This window comes from Myxocyprinus asiaticus, chromosome 9, assembly GCF_019703515.2.
Source record: "Myxocyprinus asiaticus isolate MX2 ecotype Aquarium Trade chromosome 9, UBuf_Myxa_2, whole genome shotgun sequence".
NCBI lineage: Eukaryota > Metazoa > Chordata > Actinopteri > Cypriniformes > Catostomidae > Myxocyprinus > Myxocyprinus asiaticus.
This window is the reverse complement of record NC_059352.1, coordinates 43,723,259-43,749,910: the sequence shown is the minus strand read 5'-3', so window position 1 is coordinate 43,749,910 and position 26,652 is coordinate 43,723,259. Positions and strand designations below refer to the sequence as shown.

At 38.5% G+C, this 26,652-nt stretch overlaps 1 protein-coding gene across 2 annotated transcripts; it reads right to left on the bottom strand.

The window, feature by feature from the left end:
* Positions 1 to 993: 993 nt before the first annotated feature.
* wiza (WIZ zinc finger a) lies at positions 994 to 25,987 on the bottom strand. Of its 2 annotated transcripts, XM_051707457.1 has the most exons (11): positions 25,921 to 25,987; positions 25,026 to 25,146; positions 23,841 to 24,380; positions 17,253 to 18,167; positions 13,896 to 14,375; positions 11,121 to 11,432; positions 8,556 to 8,770; positions 7,349 to 7,643; positions 6,499 to 6,558; positions 4,484 to 4,649; positions 994 to 4,379 (listed from the first exon to the last, which is right to left on the bottom strand). In XM_051707457.1, the coding sequence occupies exons 2-11, from the start codon at positions 25,123 to 25,125 to the stop codon at positions 4,190 to 4,192; spliced, it is 3,273 nt and encodes a 1,090-aa protein (XP_051563417.1). In that variant the 5' UTR covers positions 25,126 to 25,146; positions 25,921 to 25,987; the 3' UTR covers positions 994 to 4,189. The 2 variants fall into 2 exon arrangements, with proteins under 2 accessions (XP_051563417.1, XP_051563418.1); XM_051707458.1 differs by lacking the exon at positions 6,499 to 6,558 and having other exon boundaries at positions 996 to 4,379.
* Positions 25,988 to 26,652: the final 665 nt, after the last annotated feature.

Below are 26,652 nucleotides of genomic sequence, written 5' to 3'. Positions count from 1 at the left end.
ATCCTCATAAGGCTGCCGTTCTCTCGGTTGGTTGTGCATCTTTTTCTTCCACACTTTTTCCTTCCACTCAACTTTCTGTTAACATGCTTGGATACAGCACTCTGTGAACAGCCAGCTTCTTTGGCAATGAATGTTTGTGGCTTACCCTCCTTGTGAAGGGTGTCAATGATTGTCTTCTGGACAACTGTCAGATCAGCAGTCTTCCCCGTGATTGTGTAGCCTAGTGAACCAAACTGAGAGACCATTTTGAAGGCTCAGGAAACCTTTGCAGGTGTTTTGAGTTGATTAGCTGATTGGCATGTCACCATATTCTAATTTTTTGAGATAGTGAATTGGTGGGTTTTTGTTAAATGTGAGCCAAAATCATCACAATTAAAAGAACCAAAGACTTAAACTACTTCAGTCTGTGTGCATTGAATTTATTTAATACACAAGTTTCACAATTTGAGTTGAATTACTGAAATAAATGAACTTTTCCACGACATTCTAATTTATTGAGATGCACCTCTACATAGAGTCATTGGCCCACTCAATATGTCCTATAATTACCATCTCTCAGCACAACTGGTGTACACAGCCTCTTCACTGCTGGAAGCAGATGATATGCTTGAAACAGGAGGGTTTCATTAACCGAGGAGTATGGCTTAGCAGACATCAAGAGTAAAAAACAGCCACAGAGAGCAGAAGGGGATAGTGGCTCTGGAAATATCAGTCTCAGATACAAGGAATACATTTAAGTCATGAAGAATCAGTTGTGTTGAAGATTCATTCTACTCATCTGGCAGCGATCCATCTAATTAGAACAGTGTTTCTAGAGAATACATTGTTATATTTAGTATACTTGTTCTTTAGTTGTACAGATGTTCAAGGCGTAGTGTCTTTACTTTGGTTAATTAATAAATTGCTGCAAAAAACAAGTATTAAAAAACTGCTTCAAGTCTGTAATTAACATTTATTATTTTGCAAGCACAACAGCTTTTTCACTGACAGGTTGATTCAGTTGACTAAAATTAGAGGTTGACTGATAGTGGACTTTGCAGAAAACGATAACTACGCTGGTGGAAAAGGCCAATAACCGATAAATCGGCTGATAGTTTTGAAATTCTATTTATTGAATGTTGCATTTTTTGTCTTTCCTTACTGTGACGAGTACAAACATAGAGGCTACAAAACTCATATTTTGAAATGTCTGTACTTCCAGCTCACACAATCACACAAGGGAAACAAAACATGTACTCTTACAATCAACTACAATGTATAACAGTAGAAACACTATAAACATTATCATATGGGCTAATAAATAGTGTGAGCAGTAATTCATCAACAATAGATCATCAGTGATCTTCAACTGTCTTTTATTCAGGTATTATAAAAAACAGACTTTCAAAATCATAAACTCAGCAATTATAAATAGGTCACATAAATAAATCTTTACTAATTTCTATGCTTCATAAGCCTTTCTTTTATTTTTTATGACATTTCGTATTAATAGCCATGAATACAGTGGCATGCAGAAGTTTGGGCACCCCTGTTGCTGTGAATAGTTAAGTGAGTAGAAGATGAACTGATCTCCAAAAGGCATAAAGTTAAAGATGAAACAGTCTTTTCAACATTTTAAGCAATATTAGTGTATTATTTTTATTTTGTAAAATTTTAGAGCGAAAAAAGGGAAAGGAGCACCATGCAAAAGTTTGGGCACCCCAAGAGATTTGAGCGCTCAGACCTTAATTAGCTTGTTAGGGCTATGGCTTGTTCACAATCATTGTTTGGAAAGGCCACGTGATGCAAATTTCAAAGCTTTATACATACTCTGACTCCTCAAATCTTGTCCCAACAATCAGCAGCCATGGGCTCCTCCAAGCAGCTGCCTAGCACTCTGAAAATTTAAATAATTGATGCCCACAAAGCTGGAGAAGGCTATAAGAAGATAGCAAAGCCTTTTCAAGTAGCCGTTTCCTCAGTTCATAATGTAATTAAGAAATGGCAGTTAACAGGAACGGTGGAGTTCAAGTTGAGGTCTGGAAAACCAAGAAAACTTTCAGAGAGAACTCCTCGTAGGATTGCTAGAAAGGCAAATCAAAACCCCTGTTTGACTGCAAAAGACCTTAAGGAAGACTTAGCAGACTCTGGAGTAGTGGTGCACTGTTCTACTGTGCAGCGACACCTGCACAAATATGACCTTCATGGAAGAGTCATGAGAAGAAAACATTTCCTGCATCCTCACAACAAATTTCAGTGTCAGAAGTTTGCAAATGAACATCTACCAAGCCTGATGCATTTTGGAAACAATTGCTGCGGACTGAAGTTAAAATATAACTTTTTGGCTGCAATGATCAAAGGTATGTTTGGAGAAAAAAGTGTGCAGAATTTCATGAAAAGAACACCTCTCCAACTGTTAAGCATGGGGGTGGATCGATCATGCTTTGGGCTTGTGTTGATGCCAATGGCACAGGGGAACATTTCACTGGAAGAGGAAAGAATGGATTAAATTAAATACCAGCAAATTCTGGAAGCACACATCACACCATCTGTAAAAAGATGACAAGAGGATTGCTTCACAACAGGATAATGATCCTAAACACACCTCAAAATCCACAATGGACTACCCCAAGAGGCGCAAGCTGAAGGTTTTGCCATGGCCCTCACAGTCCCCCGACCTAAACATCATCGAAAATCTGTGGATAGACCTCAAAAGAGCAGTGCATGCAAGACAGCCCAAGAATCTCAAAGAACTAGAAGCCTTTTGCAAGGATGAATGGGCAAAATTCCCCCAAACACAAATTGAAAGACACTTAGCTGGCTACAAAAAGCTTTTACAAGTTGTGATACTTGCCAGGGGGTGTTACGAAGTACTGACCATGAAGCATGCCCAAACTTTTGCTTTGGGCCCTTTTCCTTTTTTATTTTATTTTATATTATGAATATAAAAAAAGTAAAATTGCTTAAAATATGAAAGAAATGTGTCATCTTTAACTTGAAGCCTTTTGGAAATCAGGCCATCTTTTGCTCGCTTAGCTATTCACAGCAACAGAAATTTTGATCAGGGGTGCCCAAACTTTTGTATGCCACTGTAAATCCATAAAGTGTGACGGTGACAGAGACTTGGCTCAGTTACAATGCTCTATCATTTAAAATTCACCAATTAGGCTTTTTATAGCCTGTCTATCCACCATATGAAGGGTTTTGGCCACAGAGGATAATAATATTAGAGCAAAAAGCAACTATCGGTATAAATTAATCGGTAAAACCGATTTATCAGTCAGCCTCTCTTTAAAATCTCGGCAAAGCCTGAGACAAAGGAGATGGTGAAAAGATAAGACTCAAACATACAAACAATTTCCACATTTTGAAAAGTTGAAGTGTGTAATTTTTGCACCACTCACAGCACCAAAAGGAATTGCAACAATGACTGTTTTCAAACAGGTTTCCCAAAAACTCTGTCTGTCATCGGTCAAAAAACAGGTAGCCCACAACTAGTATTGTTAGGAAAAACACCCCCAAAATGAATTAGTCAAGACAAGAAATTTAATGTTGAGATCACATGACATGGCTTGACTTCTCGGTAGTGCTGGTTTCTTAAAGACAGCCTGATTTATAAAAAGCCTGAAACAATTTTCATTAATGCATACAAATCAAAATCTGAGGTAATCCATTTGAATGGACTTGTCGGCACTGAAGAATCTGAAATCATTTTCACTTATGTGAAGAGCACAGTTTTTCCAAATTCTACTATTTTAAAAACAAAAAACAAATCCTGGTCAACGTGTATTAATTTGTTCGTAAAACAATAAAACCTTCTTTAAAACTCAACTTGAGCACTAATGCGAACGTTCCTTACGTACAGTACAAAACAACAGGTTTGAAATATTTTTAACCAAGAAAAGTACCAGCTAAAATGTGATAAACATTATAAACAGTAAAATACACTATAAACAGTAAAATACATTCAGATAAATCACTGGAAAACACTTGACAGATAGGAAAGGCTGTGGTCATAATCTCTTTCAGTAGTGCTGTACAAAAATGATCATCTAAAAGTAAAAACAAAATAGCTAAAAGTTTAAAACAAAACAGTATTACAATTGACAGTTAAGGTCCAGGAAATAAAGGTATATCTGCAGTAAAGAGTCAGTGTAGTGTAGATGCATAATTTCAAACATGAAAAGAAAGACCACAGCAGGGAGAGCATCTACATAGCCTGTGGGCCGATAAGAAGTGGTGCTTCTGTGTGGGTGAGAGGAGACTGTACGGGACCCCTGCTTTCACTCGACTGGGGTGATGAGGTTGAATTCTTTTTAAGCTTGAGGATGTGTTGCTGTAAGTGCATGACCCAGTCCTCCTGTATGGAGAGCGGTCCTTCGAAAACCTCCTCACAGAACCTAAGAAATAAAACATTTTATTATTATATTTATATTTAAAACTTCAAACACAAAATCACTGAACACAAACAAGAGTTAAAAGGGTAGCAATGGCTTGAGCTCACCTGCACTTGAGAGAGTACACCTTCCCTACCAGCTTTACCAGGCTGGTCTCTGGTGGTCTAGGCACCAAGGATGGAATGTTCCCTGCCCGAGAAGGCTTTGAAGGTTCTGTCTCCCCTGATATGCTCTCACGGTGGGATGAATGCTTAGGAGGACGCCGTTCACAGCCTAAGACATAGAGAGAGTTGATTCAGGCTGTAAACTGGTTGTTACTTCATGCTTTTGCATATAAGGTCCTTTATTAACTGGTTTTATATCAATGTTTTAATTTTTTTTGGTCACAGACTGTGACCCTCACTATGCATATTCATTTTCTTTATTGGCTAAAACAATAAAAAATGTTGGACTTGGGGTGGGCGGTATGAGCAAGTATAATAATATCACAGTAGCGGTATACTTTATTTCACAAAGTTATTTTTGCTGGAAATTCAATTTAAAAATTGTTTATAAATCCTGATTTTTGATTGGATAAACCACATTTTAAGCTGTTTTAAAATGGCCGAAATATACATGCCTATGATTGCAGGTCAGTTGAATTCTTTATTAATGTTGCAAGTTGTAACATTGCTCAAGAACTGTAAACAACTTCGTTTTGTGCCTAATAACTCTATTTAAAGAAATGTTTCAGGTTCAATACATATGAAGCTCAATTGACAGTATTTGTGGCAAAATGTTGATTACCACAAAAAATAATTTTGATTTCCCTTGTTTATAAAAAAAAAAGAGAAAGAAAAAAAACAGTTATATTAAGTTGCTTACAATGGTAGTGAATGTTTATGGATTGGCCCCATTCACTTCTATAAGAAGCAACTTACTGTTTTTTTGTTTTTAAATAAACAGTGGAAAAGTTTAAATTATTTTTGTGGTTATCAACATGCTACAAGTGCTGTCGAATGAGCTTAAGGCTATGTCCACACTAATACGTTTTCATTTGAAAACGCATCTTTTTCTCTACGTTTTGGCCTTCCGTCCACACTGAGATGCCATTTTTGTCATCGTTTTTTGAAAACGCGCTCCGAAGTGGATAAATTTGAAAACGCCGTCTTTGTGTTTTCGAGCGGACAGGGAAAATAGAGCTATCTGAAAATGATGACGTATTCGTTGTCATGTGTCGCAGTCATGTAATCCATTCAACCCAAAACAGTCAAGATGGCGGCCCATTTGTAGCGGCGTTGTTGTGTCTGATATCCACTTTGATCGCACTGTTGAAGATGAATGTCATTTTGTACAACCTTCACATTGCGTTCCTTCAAAGGCAACGGGAAGTTTATTTGGAATTGCTGTCCGCCGACGGAACACGAGGACAACTGCGTTTCAGACTGTACATGGAACGGAGTTTTTTTGCATTCGCAGTAAGGGGATTTAAGAGTTTTCATACATTTCAGTGAGGACGAGAACATTTTGGAAAACCTTTGAAAACAGCAGTGGACATAGAGCGTTTCGAAAACGAAAACGCGTTTTTAAATGTATACGGATTAATGTAGATGTACCCTAACTCGTATTGAACCCAGAACATTCCTTAATTACTTCTTGTTGACTTGTTTGGGATGTGTCCTGCTGTTTATTTTTGCATTTTTCCATGTTTGTTGCTCTCACATGTAATAACAAAGTTGTCCTGTCCACTAATAGCTAAGCAGATATATCTGCCACAGTATAAACTATATAGTAAAATCTCTACCGGTTAACACATATCTACCATTGCACATTATACACCGTCATACCACTCAGGAATATTAAAGGAATATTCCGGGTTCAATACAAGTTAAGCTCAATCGACAGCATTTGTGGCATAATAATGATTACCACAAAAATTAATTTTGACTTACCCCTCCCTTTTCCAAAAAAAAAACCAAAAACAAAAAAAGCTAAATTCTGGGTAACAGTGAGGCACTTACAATGGAAGTGACTGGGGCCAATCCGTAAACGTTAAAATACACACCATTTCAAAAGTATAACCACAAGACATCAACAATATGCGCATTAACATTATTTTAGTGTGATAAAATAGCTTACTAACCTTTTCTGTTATGGTCAATATTACAACTTCGTTGCCATGATGATGTAATGACAACAAACCCTAAAACCCAAAAATGACTGAAAAATTATGATATAAACAACTTTTCAGTTCAAATAATACACTAGTTTTGATAGAAGAATTAAAGTCAGTGCTTTTATCAAATTAAAAGCTTCACATTTCTGCCTTTAAACCCTCAAAACATTGGCCCCTTTCACTTCCATTGTGTCTCACTGTAACCTCGATTTTTGCTTTTATAAAGAAAAGGAGCGATGAGTCATAATCATTTTTGTGGTAATCAACATTATGCCACAAATGCTTTCGATTGAGGTCAACTTGTGTTGACCCCGGAATATTCCTTTAAGCAAGAAATACATATTGGAGTCCAAAGGTTAGAGACCATGCTTTTATTTTGCATTCTTTTCTAATTAATAATAATAATAATAAAATGGCATTACATATCCTATTTTCAGCATAACAATAAAGGTGAAAAGTTAAGTTGAATTGCTTTTTATTAATTTCAGAAATTCTTAGCATTTTGCTTAAAATGACCGCGTGCACTCGAGCTGGCATTGACTCCAAGAGGGATCCATATTATCCAGTATGATTTAAGAATGTTCAAATGAGAATCTTGTATGCTACAATGGAAGCAAGAAAATCTGACATTTTGTGCAAAAGTATTAACAATATTAATGTCAAAAATGTGATTTGTGGCCAAAAAATAGTGCAGCATCTTTAATACTTCTTCATTTTATATAACATTTGTCAAAATCTAAAAAAAATTTTAAAGAGGTCTCAGACCATTGGACCCCACTGTATAAACACAGATTAAATATATTTGTATATCACCTACCTCTAGGTGAACGAACGGCAAATTCACTGCGGGCCGTGGGGGTCTGGATCAGGCTGTCTGAGGACAGCGGAGCTTCACTCTGTGAGGGCCGTTTCCTGTGCTGTGATGAGGAGGAGTGGCTCATCCCTGCTTTGCCCTCTCTAGCAGGTGCCACTCCCATAGATCCTTTGGAAAGCTGGGATACCTGGGGCTGAACTGCAGAGACTCGAGCTGCTGATGAAGCTTTCTGAGAACCAAGACGGACATCCTCAGAGTCTGAGGAAAGGTGTGGAGAAGAGGAGCTTCTTCTGGAGCCCTTAAACAGAGGGAAACAAAGAGACTTTCTTGTGAATATCAATGATACACTGAATTGTAATTTTTTTAACCCTTCTATTCTATTAAAGAAGGGCCACTTACTTTACTGTTTGCGGTCATCTTTGACCGGAAACAGTACAGGTGTAACTTTTTTTTAAAGAAATTATAAAAAATGTCTTCCCTGAAGTAAAAATAATAAAATTATGCGCTTCTTTTGGGATTTTTTATTTTTTTTAGATCTTATTTACATTATACATTTCTCGATTTCACCATTCATTTGCATATGCAAATAAGCAAATTTATGAAACTTCACTACAGTAAAAACCAACACTTCTTTAATTTCAAACATGAAAATATGAGAATTTATCATGTATTGGGGACAGACTGCTGCCATCTGATGAAAAAATAAAAATAACATGACTTGAAAATCATGTTACGACAATAATAGCCACTGTAGTGTGTAAAAGAGCTGCAGTGTGTAATTCAAAATTTATGCATTTGGATATACATTTACATAGTATCAAACTATTATTTGTCAAAATTTTGCATGTTTTCGGGTTTTTCCAACCATTTTAAAATTTCAGTTTTTGCAATAATGTCACATTATGCTTAGACAAAATAATAATTTATTTCAAACATAAATATTTTATAACTCATAAATAAAAATAGAAACTTCTGCATTGCGGCTGATTTATAGATTTTATTTGACAAAATTCAAAAGAATTGTATGGGGGGGTTGCACTCTGCATGTTTTATAGTCTCACCCCTTCTTTCCATGTGTGTTTGTTCTGCACTGTGGCTTGTACTGCTCAAAGACAAATGTTTTTTAGATGGAATTTCATGTGGTATTGTACTGTCCGAAAAAAAAAAATTATGGCAGTCTTTCTAAACAAGGCCGTTGACGTAGACTCACCTTCTTGACAAAAGGCAGGTGCCCCTGCATGTAGCGTTTGTGGAGCTCTGCTACCTTCTCCGGTTCACTCTGCATCCAGGCAGTCAGGGTCTCAATAGGCGAGCCGATGATTTTCCAATCCACTCCCTGCTGCCTAAGATGGGCCCTCACATGGCTGGCCAGTGCCTTTCGATTTTCAAAATCAAAACCACACAGTTCACAGGTGGCATCACAGCCTGTAGCACAGAGGTAAAAGAGTGGAGAACAAAACAAGATATGACACAGAGTTGACACAAAAACATCTTAGCATCCACAATAATCTCTGGATGCAGTCTAGTTACACTGTGGCACAGAATGGAATTCAGGGAATATGGTTCATTCAGTTCCATGGTCATTTGGGCCTGAATACAGTTGAAGTCAGAAGTTGACATGCACTTAGGTTGAAGTCATTAAAACTCATTTTTTAACCACTCGACAGATTTTATATTAGCAAACTATAGTTTTGGCAAGTCGTTTAGGACATCTACTTTGTGCATGACATGAGCAATTTTTCCAACAGTTGTTTACAGACAGATTGTTTCACTTTTAATTGACTATATCAAAATTCCAGCGGCTAAGAAGTTAACTGTGCCTTTAAGCAGTTTGGAAAATTCCAGAAAATGATGCCATGCCTAATTTAGCTTCTGATAGGCTAATTGGAGTCAACTGGAGGTGTACCTATGGATGTATTTTAAGGCCTACCTTCAAACTCAGTGCCTCTTTGCTTGACATCATAGGAAAATCTAAAATAAATCAGCCAAGACCTCAGACAAATATTTGTAGACCTCCACAAGTCTGGTTCATCCTTGGGAGCAATTTCCAAATGCCTGTAGGTACCATGTTCATCTGTACAAACAATAGTACGCAAGTATAAATACCATGGGACCACGCAGCCATCATATCACTCAGGAAGGAGACGCATTCTGTCTCCTAGAGATGAACGTAATTTGGTGCGAAAAGTGCAAATCAATCCCAGAACAACAGCAAATGACCTTGTGAAGATGCTGGAAGAAACAGGTAGACAAGTATCTATATCCACAGTAAAACAAGTCCTATATCGACATAACTTGAAAGGCTCACAGCCTGCTCCAAAACTGCCATAAAAAAGCCAGACTACAGTTTGCAAGTGCACAATGGGACTAAGATCTTAATTTTTGGAAAATGTCCTCTGGTCTGATGAAACAAAAATGTAACTGTTTAGCCATAATGACCATTGTTATGTTTGAAGGAAAAAGGGTGAGGCTTGCAAGCCAAAGAACACCATCCCAACTGTGAAGCATGGGGGTGGATGCATGTTGTGGGGGTGCTTTGCTGCAGGAGGGACTGGTGCACTTCACAAAATAGATGGCATCATGAGGAAGGAAAATTATGTGGATAAAGCAACATCTCAAGACATCAGTCATGAAGTTAAAGTTTGTTCGCAAATGGGTCTTCCAAATGGACAATGACCCCAAGCATTCCTCCAAAGTTGTGGCTTAAAGTCAAGGTATTGGAGTGGCCATCACAAAGCCCTGACCTCAATCCGATAGAAAATTTGTGGGCAGAACTGCAAAAGCATGTGCGAACAAGGAGGCATACAAACCTGACTCAGTTACACCAGTTCTGTCTGGAGGAATGGGCCAAAATTCCAGCAACTTATTGTGAGAAGCTTGTGGAAGGCAACCCAAAACGTTTGACCCAAGTTAAACAATTCAAAGGCAATGCTACCAAATACTAACAAAGTGTATGGAAACTTCTGACCCACTGGGAATGTGATGAAAGAAATAAAAGCTGAAATAAATCATTCTCTCTACTATTATTCTGACATTTCACATTCTTAAAATAGTGATCCTAACTGACCTAAGACAGAGAATGTTTTCTACGATTAAATGTCAGGAATTGTGAAAAACTGAATTTAAATGTATTTGGCTAAGGTGCATGTAAATTTCTGACTTAAACTGTATATCAAAAATATAAAAATATTTATAATGTAATAATAGCATACTGCACAGAACATATACTGCCTACTATTTATTAAAAATGGTATGTAAAACACTGTACAGCATCTAATGATATCCGTTTCAAAATAGTAGTATGCTATATATTTGTCACATGATCTCACTACATTGCAGAATTAATTCAGCGAGTGGCGTCCGGTCATTTAATTAATATTAGTTTGAAACTTTAATACAGTTTTGCTTAAATATATCTTTATACATTTGGGCCCCCCAGTCAAATAATATGTCAAGAAGGACATGTTAAAAATTGCAGTTGATACTGCTTCGAGTTCATTCTGGAAATGGAAATTCAAGTTGATTGCACTACATTACAGTACCCACTGCAGTATGCTCAGGTTCTATACTTAACATTTTGGCAAACGTAGAACATAATTTGGGTATTCCTTGCATATTGAAGATTTGCATACTGTGCATAGTATACATAACGTTTACCATTTATTTTCATAAATATTACATAGTATGCAAATTGTTTTGTGTGCATTTTTAGGGCCAATATAATGTTAGTTGCTATGAAACAAACAACAAGTGACATGTAACATGCTCTGCATACTTGTAGTCATGTTGTCCGAGGCAGTTTTCTCAGGTGATGGAGTAACCGTGCAAGGTGAGGATGTTGGCTTTTTCCACTGTACTGCCGCCCCTACTCCATGTTCCGGTTTGACCGCTGATGCCTTTTCAGTGCCCTCCCTCCGCATGAGCTCATATAGGGCTTTTATGGGCGGCACCTTCAAGGACCACTTTACACCAAGCTGTCGTAAGTGACCCCGTGCGTGACAGGAGAAGGCTTTACGAGTATCAAACATCTCGCCACAGTAGTCACAGCACACAAACTGAGTGGAGTCTTGCTGCTCGTGCTTAGGGGCTGCGGAAGCAATGACAGGTGATAAACTTCAGTTATGAACTGAAAAAACGTCAACTAAGAGATTCACATTACAACATAAGAAAACTAGTAATTGGATTGGATTAGGGATTGTTAACTGTCATTTAAAGTTTGAAAAACAATGGACATTATTTGAAGGTAGATTTGCATTTCCCAAAAGAAATACCACTGCTTTTAAGGCACCATAGTGCCTTAAATGTATGTTTCGATTTTAGGTCTCCCTGTGTAAATTAAATGCTGAGCTTTTGACGCTGTGATGATACACAGCACGCCTCTTGCTTTCAGTTGACTGTGCAAGGGAATCAGCACATAGTGCAATTCAATTTCAAACAATTTTGTAGTTGTTGATGTATGCAGACATGTGTCAAATGGATGTCTTTCGCCGTTTCATCACAACTGGCTGTTTACTCAGCGTTTCGTGACACATATTAAGACGGCTTATGTTTTCTGAGCTGCCTTTGCAGTGGCTATAGAGTTAAATTGACGTAAAAAAGGAAAACCAAAAAATTTGAATTAAATATTCAAACATATAAGAAATAATCGGAATTCCAATGCAAATATTACAATGAGGTCATCATTGTCTGCAGTTTTGGGTTAATTCTGATTACAAAGCATTACTTAGATTACATAAATTACATTACTGTAATCTAATTACTTTTACAGTCAAAAAGTAGTGTAACGCATTACATATAAATTCCAGTTATCCAATTCCAGTTACTTACTTTAAATTAAGTGCTTTACTTGGGTTCCACATTTCTAAAACAGTATTATGTAGAATTTTAAACATGAATTATATTCAGATACACTGCCTGGCCAAAAGAATAGTTGCATACTCTAATATTTCGTTGGACCATCTTTAGCTTTTGATTATGGCTCGCATTCGTCATGGCATTATTTTCGACAACCTTATTGCAAACGTCATGCAACATTTGACAGATATCAATGTCCAGACGTTGCATAACATTTTGGCAGAGATCTTGTATTGATAACGTCCCCAAAGACTTTCACAATTTGAGCCCGATGAGTCTTGGCATTGTCGTCCTGGAATATGCCCGTGCCGTCACCGCATAATGTTGCTGAGCCTATACCTGACCAATTGAAGCAACCCCAGATCATAACACTGCCTCCAGAGGCTTGTACAGTGGCCACTATGCATGATGGGTGAATCGCTTCATGCGTTTCTCTTCTTACCCTGACGTGCCCATCGCTTTGGAATAGGGTAAATCTGGACTCATCAGACCACATTATCTTTTTCCATTGCTCCACAGCCCAATCTTTATGCTCCCTAGCAAATTGAAGATGTTTTTTTCCAATAAGCTTCACTAGCAAGTGGCTTTCTTGTGGCCACACAGCTGTTTAGTCCCAATCCTGTAAGTTCTCGTTGCATTGTGCTTGTGGAAATCTTCTTACTTTCACCATTAAACATAGCCGTGAGTTCTACTGTTGATTTTTTATGATGTGACTTCAAGTGTTTAGTAATCTCCAATCACGATCATTCAAGATTTTTTTCTGACCACATCTGTTCCGTGAAGCTGATGGTTCACCACTATCCTTCCAGGTTTTAATAATGCGCTGGACAGTGGGGGCCTGGGTAGCTCAGCGAGTAAAGACGCTGCCTACCACCCCTGGAGTCGCGAGTTTGAATCCAGGGCGTGCTGAGTGACTCCAGCCAGGTCTCCTAAGCAACCAAATTGGTTGCTAGGGAGGGTACAGTCACATGGAGTAACCTCCTCGTGGTCACTATAATGTGGTTCGCTCTCGGTCAAAGTAACATATTTTCCACTACCATGGGATACGTCTTCTGACATGGTTGTTTAAGAAATGAGAAGCTGCACACTGCATCAGTTATGGTTAAAATAATTGTTGCCAGCTGAAACATATTAATCACTGCAATAATTATCCAATGATAGGCTCTTAAGTATCTACTTATTTAAATCCAAACAGTGACTTTTTTTCTTTTTGGCCAGGCAGTGTATTTCAAGTCATGCGTCTCTGCATGTTTTCTTACAGCTGAAGGGCATACACCCCCTAAAAAGTTATTGTAAGGGAGAAACTTTGACTTATTGTTGCATGCAAGTCATGAACAAGGAGAAAATATAGAATATATTTTACATTTGTTTAAAAAATATATAGCACACCTAAAGCTGAACTGATCTACAAAACGTTTGAATTGAGTCTTTGCATTCAATTGGTTTGGGCTGAATTAATTGCCAGAGACTTTGAGCAGTACGGTGTGGGAAGCACATTTGCGAGATCTAGCCTGGAGTGGGAAACGTTTTGGAAAGCAAGAGTGTTTGCATTCACTCCAGTGCCAAGACTGCTTCGATATCGCTCCATCACAAGCATAACATGTTAACAGCCCATAATGCAATTTCATTCGAGTAAGAATTCACCAATTGTAAAACGAATTGTATAAAGGAATAGCACAGTAATTATGTTACGCACCAGTCACTAGTGGTTTAACTGTGGTGGGACTAGACACGTTATGGGGTGGTAAAGGGATGGCTGGTGTGCTTCGTGGCTTGGGAGACTCTAAGATAGAAACATCAACTTCCATAGGCTCATCCTTTGGTGTTGGGACCACAGTCCTGTAGCCTTTCCTGGCCTTCGGGACTTTGTGAGGAACAGGAGGAGAAGAAGAAGACTGGGTAATGGGTTTAGGAGATGAGGGAAGATATGGTACAGTGGGCGGTACAGAGGTGCATGCAGGTGGGGGCAGCGAGGGTGATCCCAGGGCTTTGTGAGAACCAGCAGGAGCATCACGGCAGGCCATCACCTCTCGCAGAGTGGCCATTGGAGACCCACGGACAGTCCACTCAGTGATGCCCAGCTGTCGCAGGTGGTAGCGGGCATGACTGGCCAAGCTCTGACTCTTCTTAAACTTCTCATGACAGAACTCACATTTTACATCTTTTGATGATTCACCTTGGATGTAAGAAAGAATAGTATCATGGGTAGTCAATGATAGAGGTCACAACCTTAGAAATTAAGAATATAGTTTTTTTGATTATTGGATGCAGATTTATGTCACAGGACACTCATGCCAGAATATTTCTTAATCTTGCAGTTTTAAGGTCTGTTCACACCAAATCTGTGACGATTTTGCAAGACAAACCTCTGACGTAAGGTCTATTCACACAGAGTCCGTAAAAAGATTAAACTAAAAACGACTTCACTCCTGTACAGTAGGTGGCACTGTCGTTATACCAGTCTCCTGTTCGCACCCTTCAGCTGTTAGAGATTAATATAATAAACGCTGTTAAAGCATTTATTTTCCTAATTTGGCATAACTGCTTTATTATGTTATTTCCATAATGTTGATGCATTTTGAGGAGTATATAATCTGTGTTTATTATGCAAGTAAAATGAGTAAAAAGCGCTTTCATATTTATTTGCACATATTTTTTGCTACAAGTAGGTCTATATTCCAGACTCCAAAACTCAATTTCTCTTTTATAATGCCTGGATAATATAAAACAAGGTACAGTGATATAAATACACGTGGAATAATGTACATTGAGAATAAGAGTATAGTATAAAATATGATGCATATATTACAAATTATATAAAAAGAAAACACTGCTCATGGTCTTTTCTTTATTATCTTTTCTTTTTCCCCTTTTTCTCCCAATTTGGAATGCCCAATTCCCAATGTGCTTTTAAGTCCTCGTGGTCACGTAGTGATTTGGTGGCGGTGGACGAATCCCAGTTGCCTCCGCGTCTGAGACCGTCAATCCGCGCATCTTATCACGTGGCTTGTTGAGCGCGTTGCCACGGAGACATAGCACGTGTGGAGGCTTCACGCCATCCACCGCGGCATCCACGCTCAACTCACCACACGCCACACCGTGAACAAACCACATTATAGTGACCACGAGGAGGTTACCCCATGTGACTCTACCCTCCCTAGCAACCGGGCCAATTTGGTTGCTTAGGAGACCTGGCTGGAGTTGCACAGATTCGAACTAGTGAACTACAGGGGTGGTAGCCAGTGTCTTTACCACTTAGCTACCCAGGCCCCCCGGTCTTTTCTTTATTTAAATTATTGCAATACTTCATTATATATTGTCCTTGCAATAAAAATAGCAGTGTGGGTCTGCAATTTGTTTGTCTAAAACATAGCATGTAACAGATCTTTTTATGGGATATTTTACTACAATCTCAGAGCAAACGAAAAGCCAAACCTCGCTGCTAATTTTAATGCCATGAGAATATACAGGGACATTGATATACATATTAAATAATGTACATTAAGACAAAAAACCATGAGCAAATTTTCAAAAACAGATCTGGTTTATGTTTGCAGTACAAAGGGTTCATGAACTGCAACTATTTATTTTTAAGTATATAATTTTCTGGGTGTATATCAGCTGCATGTCCAATGCCGGTGTTTGCCAGTTGATTAGCGCCACCAACGCACTGGATTGAGCAGCTGCAGCAACTCTGGAAAATGACAAAAGCTATTTTCTCACTGGTCAGTGAGTTTTCAATAAAAATAAATCGGACAACTCAACTCTCCGTAAAAAAAAAAACCTTCGGATTGTCGGCGGACGATTTGTCGGACCCGCTGTGAATAGCGCCATTGGAATCCATTGTTACCGTTCAAAAACCGGTTCGGAATGAACAATCGCACTGATAAAACGGGCTTGGTGTGAACAGGCCTTCAAACCTGCTTTAAACAAGACCAGTATATGGGTGAGTCCAGTAGAAACCGTAAACTGGTAGAACCTTGTCATTTGGTATAAATGTTTGGATGTGCAAAACTCTACTGTATTGTAGGGAGTGTTATTACATCTTACTGTCAATGATCATGTTAACATGCATGATCTTACACCGATTACCAAATTTTCTGCAAGTAAAGTCGCACTTGTGTATAAATTGCACTGACAGAGGTTGCATTAGGACCCGGGATTAATGCCCAATTTCCCTTCGGCCAGTCAACATGTCAAAGTGCGCTCCGTGAAGGTTACCTCAGAGATTACGGGGAGGTTTGCTTCAAAAGCAAAGTAAACACTTATGTTCAACTAAAAAGAGAGAAGCATACATTTTTAATTGGCTTAAAATCTGAATTATTTATTTTTGATGCATTATATTTTTATTGCAATTTGAAAAGCTGTTCAAATAAAATAAAACAAATTTTCAAATGTGTGCTTATGTTATTTTGGACATTGTTTCAAGTCAAAGGACTTTTCATTACTTTTTTCTGTTGCATTTGAATCACTTTCTATACAAAATGTAAATAAAAATTTATTTATTTAATTAATATTTCGTACATTAAAGGTGCACTAAATAATTTTTTCCTCATTAAAAAACGCTGTACTCCTTAAGAAATGAATTGTAATTTTGAAACATATGTAGGAAATCATGACCACTCATATTAAAATGAAGACTCCAGTCATAACAGTAACATTATAAAAGCTGTTTTATTCTACATGGAGAGGGTCCGCACATAGGGGCTGCCATGTTAGAATCACATGACCAGCCAAATATTACTTGCTCAATCTCAGTAACCATCCTGTTATTTGACACTTTCACTCATTGATTAAAGTAATCATGGCTGATTGTGAATTTTTACATTGGCATCAGTAACTGAAAACTATTGCATTTGAATGTTGCTGCATCCAAGCCACTAGGTGTTAAAGACAACATAGTTGTAAGTTTAAGACGACATGAACAAGAACTTACTTAATGCACCTGTAATTGTAATAAACATTTAACTCTACATTTGTGCTTATAATAGCCCGACAACAATCACCAAAAAAAAAAAAAATTATAAAAAAAAATGCAAAAACACAATCTCACCTTGAGAGGGTGATTTAATTTCTTCATTTCCACTAAGGGTCATGCTCCCTGAATCATCTGGTGAACTTTTCTGCCTTTTGGTTGTGGTAGATGATTTCAATTCTGTTTTTCCACCAAGGGTCATACTCTCTGAAGCATCTGTGGTAGTTTTCTGCTTTTTGGTTGAAGATGGTAATTTTAATGCTGCTTTGCCACTTAGGGTCATGTTCCCTGAAACGTCTGGTGAACTTTTCTTCTTCTTGGTTGGAGTGGGCGATTTCGGTTCTGCTTTTCCACAAAGGGTCATGCTCCCTGAGACATCTGGTGAACTTTTTTGCTTTTTGGTTGGAGTAGGTGATTTCAATTCTGCTTTTCCACCAAGGGTCATACTCCCTAAAACATCTGGGGTAGTTTTCTGATTTTTGGTTGAAGATGGTAATTTCAATGCAGCTTTTCCGCTGAGGGTCATGCTCCCTGAAACATCTGGTGAACTTTTATTCTTCTTGGTTGGAGTAGGCAATTTCAGTTCTGTTTTTCTACCAAGTGACAGGCTCTCTGAAACATCTGGGGAAATTTTCTGCTTTTTCTTTGGGGGTGGTGTTGGATTCATGGAAATCAGTCCTTTAGATGAGACAGGGGAAAGAGAGGGATTTTTGCTGATGGCAGAAGAGGTGGAAGGAGTGGAGGAGGGTGAAGTATAATCCTCAAAAACAGATAACCCCTCCAGTTGCCCGGCAGTGGCCTTTTCCTGGAACTCCTCACTCTGAATGATTTTATGGAGGACCTCTATAGGAGCACCTTTTGAGTCCAAATTCACGCCAAACTGGCGCAGATGGGCCCGGGCATGACTGGAGAGACCTTTACGTGTCTCGTACCATGCTCCACACAATTCACACACATGGACATCATCCCTCGCTATGGAATTCATCATAGTTGCTGGTGAAAAAGCAGAACAATATTGCAAAATGGATTAAAATATTACAAACAGGGTTAGCTTTACTTAGCAGTTTAACTAGATTACTTTATATAGCCCAGGTTTTCTTTTCTTATAACATCTCCAACTTCCAAACACAAACCAAAACACTCAAGAATTTTAAAAGGGTCAAATCATACTTTTTTTTTTTTGGATCATTTTATTTTGTTCCTTGAGGTCTACTTATAATGTTAGCCAATTTTTGCACCCAAAACAATCATAATTGCCTTTTTTTCCCCTTCTTTTACACAAAACATTCTGTTCTGAAATGTGCCACACAAACTGTTCAGGAACCTTGTTAAAATAAACTTCCAGTATGTTTACAGTATTTCCAGTAGTTACAGTGTGTTCTCATTAGGGTTGGGAATTGATACAAATTTCCCAATTCAATTCTGATTCACAAGCTCTCAATTCGATTCGATATTGATTAATTTTGGTTTGTTTCAGCTCTAATGTCCCTTTTGCTTACATATTAAAGAAATTCTCTCCCAGCTAATGCTGTTAATTATACAGGTGACTTTCTAACTAGGTATATTACAAAAATATTAATTTTACTAATTATATCTGATTCGTTTTTCATCATTTTGGTCACATTTTGGCTTTTTAAAAATGAACAAATCCATGTATTCAATCAATAAATAATTTTTTTGTTACATGTTTATTGTTTAATTGCATAATTTGTACTATTTACATTGATTTCTTGAACACGTGCTAAAAACCAGTATTGTCTCTTTAAGTCTCTGTAAATGAGCACGTTAAAGAGACAGAACTCGAATGGCTTACCTCATTCGTGCTGTTTGTGATTAGAATTAAATGTTTTTGTTTTGTTGTTTTTGATCAACAACTGACTGTAGAGAACAGAAAAGTATTAAAAGAGACATTATTCAATGACAAATGGGTCGCGTGTATCTCGTCTTTGGACACGCATTTGGACATTTGCACTCGGTATGGACAAAAGTATCCAGAATGTTTAATTCAGACATTTATTTAAATGTTGTTCGAGCATATGGCTGAACCCAAAATTATGTATTAATAAGTCCCCTTTCTGCTGGAAAAAGTGGATTGTGAGGGAGGTTAATACGCTTGGTGACCTATATGAGAGTGGAGTGTTGAGGTCCTCTGCAAATATGGTTCAACATTTTGGGATTCCCAGATCTCAATTCTTTAGGTATTTACAGCTGCGCCACCTGCTCTGTACTATTTTTGGGAGTAGCATACACCCCCCCTAAAGTGGCAGATACACTATATTGCCAAAAGTATTCGCTCACCCATCCAAATAATTGAATTCAGGTGTTCCAATTACTTCCATGGCCACAGGTGTATAAAATGAAGCACCTAGGCATGCAGACTGCTTCTACAAACATTTGTGAAAGAATGGGCCGCTCTCAGGAGCTCAGTGAATTCCAGCGTGGTACTGTGATAGGATGCCACCTGTGCAACAAGTCCAGTCGTGAAATTTCCTCGCTACTAAATATTCCACAGTCAACTGTCAGTGGTATTATAACAAAGTGGAAGCGATTGGGAATGACAGCAACTCAGCCACGAAGTGGTAGGCCACGTAAAATGACAGAGCGGGGTCAGTGGATGCTGAGGCGCATAGTGCGCAGAGGTCGCCAACTTTCTGCAGAGTCAATCGCTACAGACCTCCAAAGTTCATGTGGCCTTCAGATTAGCTCAAGAACAGTGTGTAGAGAGCTTCATGGAATGGGTTTCCATGGCCGAGAAGCCATACATCACCAAGTGCAATGCAAAGCGTCAGATGCAGTGGTGTAAAGCACGCCGCCACTGGACTCTAGAGCAGTGGAGACGCGTTCTCTGGAGTGACGAATCACGCTTCTCCATCTGGCAATCTGATGGACGAGTCTGGGTTTGGCAGTTGCCAGGAGAACGGTACTTGTCTGACTGCATTGTGCCAACTGTGAAGTTTGGTGGAGGGGGGATTATGGTGTGGGGTTGTTTTTCAGGAGCTGGGCTTGGCCCCTTAGTTCCAGTGAAAGGAACTCTGAATGCTTCAGCATACCAAGAGATTTTGGACAATTCCATGCTCCCAAATTTGTGGGAACAGCTTGGGGATGGCCCCTTCCTGTTCCAACATGACTGCTCACCAGTGCACAAAGCAAGGTCCATAAAGACATGGATGAGCGAGTTTAGTGTGGAAGAACTTGACTGGCCTGCGCAGAGTCCTGACCTCAACCCGACAGAGCACCTTTGGGATGAATTAGAGCGAAGACTGCGAGCCAGGCCTTCTCGTCCAACATCAGTGTCTGACCTCACAAATGCGCTTCTGGAAGAATGGTCAAAAATTCCCATAAACACACTCCTAAACCTTGTGGAAAGCCTTCCCAGAAGAGTTGAAGCTGTTATAGCTGCAAAGGGTGGGCCGACGTCATATTAAACCCTATGGATTAAGAATGGGATGTCACTTAAGTTCATATGCGTCTAAAGGCAGATGAGCGAATACTTTTGGCAATATAGTGTACTTTGGAAGTGGTGATTACTGCTTTTGGAAAAGGTCATGAGGCATCAATGTATTACTCCCTGCTATTCAGAGTCTGGGGGACGGAGCTTCAACTTCTCTCAAGAGATTATGGGAGAAAGATTTAAACTTGGTACTGGAGGAGGGATTGTGGGCTAGGATTCTAAAAAATGTCAATTCTACATCTAGAGGTTCAAGGGTGCACCAAGTGTCTTAGCAGCAGCCATTACCAATGTGTAGAAAATAGCAGGAAAAAAAAACACTTAATGAATTTCGTAGTGGGATTTAACGTCTTGTGCAACACTAAGTAGCCCCACACATTCCGTGTTCACAGTGCGCGAAATCCCCACATTTTTTGTTTTTACATGTTGGTGAAAATTAGTAATCCACACATTGGAACACAAGAAATCAACAGTTTCTTTCTATAGGACTGAAAACCCATGTCTCCCCGTGCATATGTCTCATCATCATCTCTCTCCGTACAGCGTAGACTGTTTAACATGCATGCACTCTCGTAAAGGGACAGAGCGCTAGTTTTATTCCCACTATAAAAAAAACAAACACATTTTCTCTCATTAATTCGCCTTTAGAGATGAAGCGCCAAATGAGACGTAATAAACTTTGTTAAACCCCAGTTATACACATGTCTGGAAATCACGAGCTGCTCAATATCCAAAAAGTATACATTTAATTAGGTAATGTTTCAAAACGTAAACATTAATTCGACATGATAATGCCATTTGATATGAAAAGAAGCAAGATCACTATGGCTATTATTTTCAGAGCTGTTCAGCTGCAGGTTGAAGATGAATATTTGAAACAGTCTACTTCATATCATCCTCATAAAACACCTGTTACATGTCTAATTTCTGGACCATACAGGTATTTTTGTTTTTGTTCGTTGTATATCAGTCAGTGTTGGTCTTGTTTGGGTTGTCTGATTTCATGTTATATACACATTGTTAATTCACAGATTAGGCCTAATAGCTACCTACTGTATATTACATATCACAACCGATTTAGTAGCAAGTCTGTTCTCTCAGCCAATAATCAGATCTTTATCTCAGTGAATAATCTTTGACCCTTCTTGTGAAAACACTACACATGGGCATACGTAGCATGACAGCATGACTAAACGGGTGACTGAAAACCCATCATCTCCTCCACAGAACTCTTGGCTTAAAAACACATGTGTAAATGGCAGGACGGCTGAGGTTAATATGATGTTTTTATGAATTTATATCTGTAAAGCACATATACAGGATTAAATAAGGCATAAATCATATCTTGCAAATTATAAATGTGATCCAATTTTGAGGGACATTGTATTTTATTTAATTTTTTCCTCCCCTTTTTCTCCCCAGATTGGAATACCCAATTCCCAATGCGCTCTAAGTCCTCGTGGTGGCGTAGTGACTCGCCTCAATCTGGGTGGCGGCGGACGAATCTCAGTTGCCTCCACGTCTGAGACCATCAATCCGTGCATCTTATCACGTGGCTTGTTGAGCGCGTTACTGCGGAGATGTGGCACGTGTGGAGGCCCACGCTATTCTCCAAGGCATCCACGCACAACTCACCACACGCCCCACCGAGAGCGAGAACCACATTATAGCGACCATGAGGAGGTTACCCCATGTGACTCTCCCCTCCCTAGCAACCGGGCCAATTTGGTTGCTTAGGAGACCTGGCTGGAGTCACTCAGCACGCCCTGGGTTCAAGCTCGCGACTTCCAGTGGTGGTAGTCAGCGTCTTTACTCGCTGAGCTACCCAGGCCCCTGGGGGACATTGTATTAAAAACATAAGATATGTAATAAATATTTATCTTTGGAAATATTTTTTTTAAAGTCATGATGGTAAAAACAGCTATTTGTCATTTTTGTGTTGGGGCTAGTGAAAATTTTGGCAGGGCCAGTGAAAATTTTGGCAGGGCCAGTGAAAATCTGAAGCACTGGCCCAACCGGGCCAGTAGAAAAAATTCTTAGCGTTGAGCCCTGCTTATGCAATTTAAGATTTTACATAGATTCTGTTGGACCCCCTGTAGATTGTATAGACTTGGCCTTAAAGACACGCCCACCTACTGGCGATGCCAATCACAAGATGTGGACACAACCCATGTTTTTTGGTGGTGTGTTAAGATCCAAGAATTTTGGTTGAGGGTTCAGAGTTTTATGTGTGAAGTATTGGGCACTCAAATTTCATTTTGCCCCAGACTCGATGGGGCGGTCATTAATATAGGAGATAAATACATAAAAAATTGGGTCCTAGCCAGTTTTATGATTGGCAGACGGGTCATTCTTAGGGGACTGAAGTCGGCTGGAGCGCCCTAGTTTCAAGAGTGGCACACAGAGATGGGCAGGGTAGCAGCATTTGAAGAAATGTCATATAGAAGGCTAGGTAACAGAGTTATTTAATAAAAAAATGGGGCAACTATTTAGTTTTAGAATTTTTTAGAAGGTTCTCAGGAAGGGGCAGTGGAGAGAGATTTGTAGTTTTAAATGTATGATTTAATTTTTTTATATATTCTTAAGTGTTTCCTCTTGTCTGTTTTTATTTATTTATTTATTTGTATTTGTATGTGTGTTTACTTTCATTTTGTGTTGGACCACTGGATATTTGTAGTGTGGGGGGAGGGGGGGGATGTTCAGGGGGAGGGACATATAATTTGATTGTGTGTATGTTTGGTTTCTTCAATCCTGTTTTTTGAATCAATAAAATGTTAATATAAATTTTTTTTTAAAAAGATGGCGCTAGCATGAATAAGGTCTTACATGGAACAACTTTTACTCTCAACACACAGTGAAAGGATCTTGCTGCTGAATACTCCACCACTATACTACACAATTAGTGGTGAGTGAAATATAAACATTTACCAGCCAGTTGCCAAATACACACATTTTAGTCACATAGCGTGAAATTTGGTTGCAAATGCAAGTAATTTCCTCTCATTGTAGTGGAGTGCTGTGCATAGAGTCATAGATCGATCTTGGGATTTAAGAATCTATATATCGAGATCATTTAAATTAAGATTGTGATGCATCCGAAACCTATATTTTTACCCATCACTAGTTCTCATGGTATAATAAACTCTTTTCTCTCAAAAGATCAAGGAAAATTTGATTCCTCATGATAAGACCCTCTTAAATGCTTTACTGTTACTTACTTAAATTGAGTGGAGCGTCTGTTTCCTGAGGGGCCCAGAGGGGCTTGGCAATGGCCAGTGAGGAGGTAGTAGATGGACTGGCATCACTGAGCCTGGACTCAACAGCCTTGTAGGGAGACGAGAATGAAGAAGGAGTGGACACTGCAGTCCCCCTTGAAGAGGCTTTATGAGGTTTCGCTACAGCCATAGGCGAAGAACGTGGACCAGACTTGACTGATCCTTTCACAGCAGTTGAGGAAGAGGAGGATATGGCATATTTTTTCTTAACAAGGTTGGATATTTTAATTTTTAGCTTTGGCCCAGTATTCTTTTTGATGCTGGGGGATTTGTGTTTGGATTTTTTAACAGTGCTGGGCTGAGTTTTGAGTTTGGGTAGAGTTCCACCTCGTTCTTTAATTAGCTGGCACAAGAGGTCTATGGGAGCTCCACTGCTGTCGGACACAGCCACGCCCAGCTGCCTGAGATGAGATCGGGCGTGACTGGAGAGACCTCGCCTTGTCTCAAAGTTGGTCCCACACCCCTCACAAACATGGACGCCTACTGTAAGAATGTGAAAGAGAATGTAAAATGTGAAGAAACTTGTTTTGAGCTAACATTTGATATCAAATGCAGCAGTTATAATTCTTGAGAATCTATAGTTTCCTTACCACAATATCAACAACCATGCTATTCAACTAAACAGGCAACTGAGTGTCAGTGATCTTTAAGGGGCAAATGAAATGTTTAACAAAATTAAAATGTACCCTATTTATTTTCTTACTCTATTTCTCAGCCCAGTGTTTAAAATACATCAGTGCATGTAATTCCAAATTAAAAACATTTGTCATTTCTTGTCTAATCTTTTATCAAAATGTAATAACTTGCACGTGTATCTGAAATGTCCTTGCTTCTCGGCTGATGTCACAAATACCTATTACTTTTTAAACTCCGTCCCTCCAACCACCTGGCTTCATTCTGGGGACAACTTTTCATGATCTCTAATGGATAAAATCAAGTCCCAGGACTCATATATTTTTTCTTGTTCAATATCCTGGAATCACTTGGAAATATTTCAGATTACATGAGTAACATGGGTTGCATTACACATTAACTCTAAAGAAGAAATGTACAGTCCTTAATATAAACTGAGCCTGTTTGTCAGAGTTGAGTTAATCATCTAAATTCTGATGTCATTCATGTCCTTACAATCAGGGTTATCCATCTGTTTATTTAAGTCTGACTGCAGACCCTCTATGGAAAAGGTGGCAGAGCTTTTCCTAGTGGTGTCTGGTGCTGTCATATCCATGGCTGTGACCTCCTCCTGGCACTAGGAGAGAAAAACAGATACATTTAGACCATGCTCTTCTAAAAATGCAATTTATTAATTCATAGACAAGAAATATAATGACACACAAAGATATTAATAATTCTGAACTTAAAAGATTAAACCCCCCTACAAAACAGGTAATGGTTTCTGCCGAGCACATATTAACTAAAGCTATTTTTACTATAATAAAAATGTATTATATTAGTAGGCCTAATATTACTACAGCCTAATAATAATTTGGAATTAGCCAACACTTTCATAAAAAGAAATAAAGAAAAAGAAATTAATCAAAATGACAAAAATTCTGAAAAGCTTTAAGAATGTTTAATGGACATCTCCTATGTAGTAACTCTGCAATTGTGGCGGGAGTTATGGTTACCATGGTGAATTTATGTAAGGGAAATGTTTGTTTACATCGTGTTACATTGTGCAAAAGTATACGTTTACTTCTCTCGCTGTACATTTCTGCCTCTGCTTAAGAATAGCGGCCAAATCTGAGAAAATGGTTTATTTAAACCACAACTGGGGTTGCTGGTGTTTGCTGGTAATTATATATTTATCTGATAGTTTCATGCGTCGATCTTATGCACAACACAATGGACGCGCACATGCAGCTAGCATGAGCTAATTATTTATCACACACTGCGAATAAAATAAACACATTTGCTGGTGTGTAAAGTCACAGAACATCTCATCCGGTGTGCCACATGTAGTCTATCGCATATATATATATATATATATTAAAAAGTGAGAGGCAGTTAATGTTAAAATTACCTTTATGTGGTGAGATTTTGTTGTCACCAGGGTTTACAAGAGGGAAGGCAGGCACTTTAATCAAAAGAGCACAGTCGAACTGCTGTACTAGGCAGCCTCAATCGATCCTACTGCAGCAACACGACACGAGGTTCAAAAGGACGATGCAGAATATCCCATGCGATTATGTTGCATGCATTCCGTATAACCTAACACAGGAGTTCTCAATTGCTTTTGTGTCAGGACCCAGATTTTACACTGTCGCTTATTTATTTATTTTTTTTTGTGTATTTGTATTATATATATATCACGCATAGGCATGTATCAAGTGACATTATTTTGAAGATTTGCAGAAGTTTTTTTCTCCACCTTTTAAAGGGTGATGAGCCTATTTGTTTATATGAGCATATACTAATTATTATCCAGTTTATTTCCTAGTATGGAACATCTTTCAAACAGAACATATATTACACAGGAGAAAAATTGTGTCCATAAGTTTTGGAGGTCCAGACTTTATGTACTTGCTCTTATATTTACAGTGCAATATGCTATAAACTTAGTTAACCCTTGTGCTTCAATTTAATAAAGTCACTCCGAGGTCCTTAGAGGATAAAAATGTCCGTGTCAAAAAACTGCCATAAAAATATTATATATTAATATTATGTTCCATTTTCAATGAGTAATTTTTTTTTTTTTAACCAACATCAGTCCTGTTTTTTTTTTTTTTTTTTTTGGGGGGGGGGGGGGTGGTGA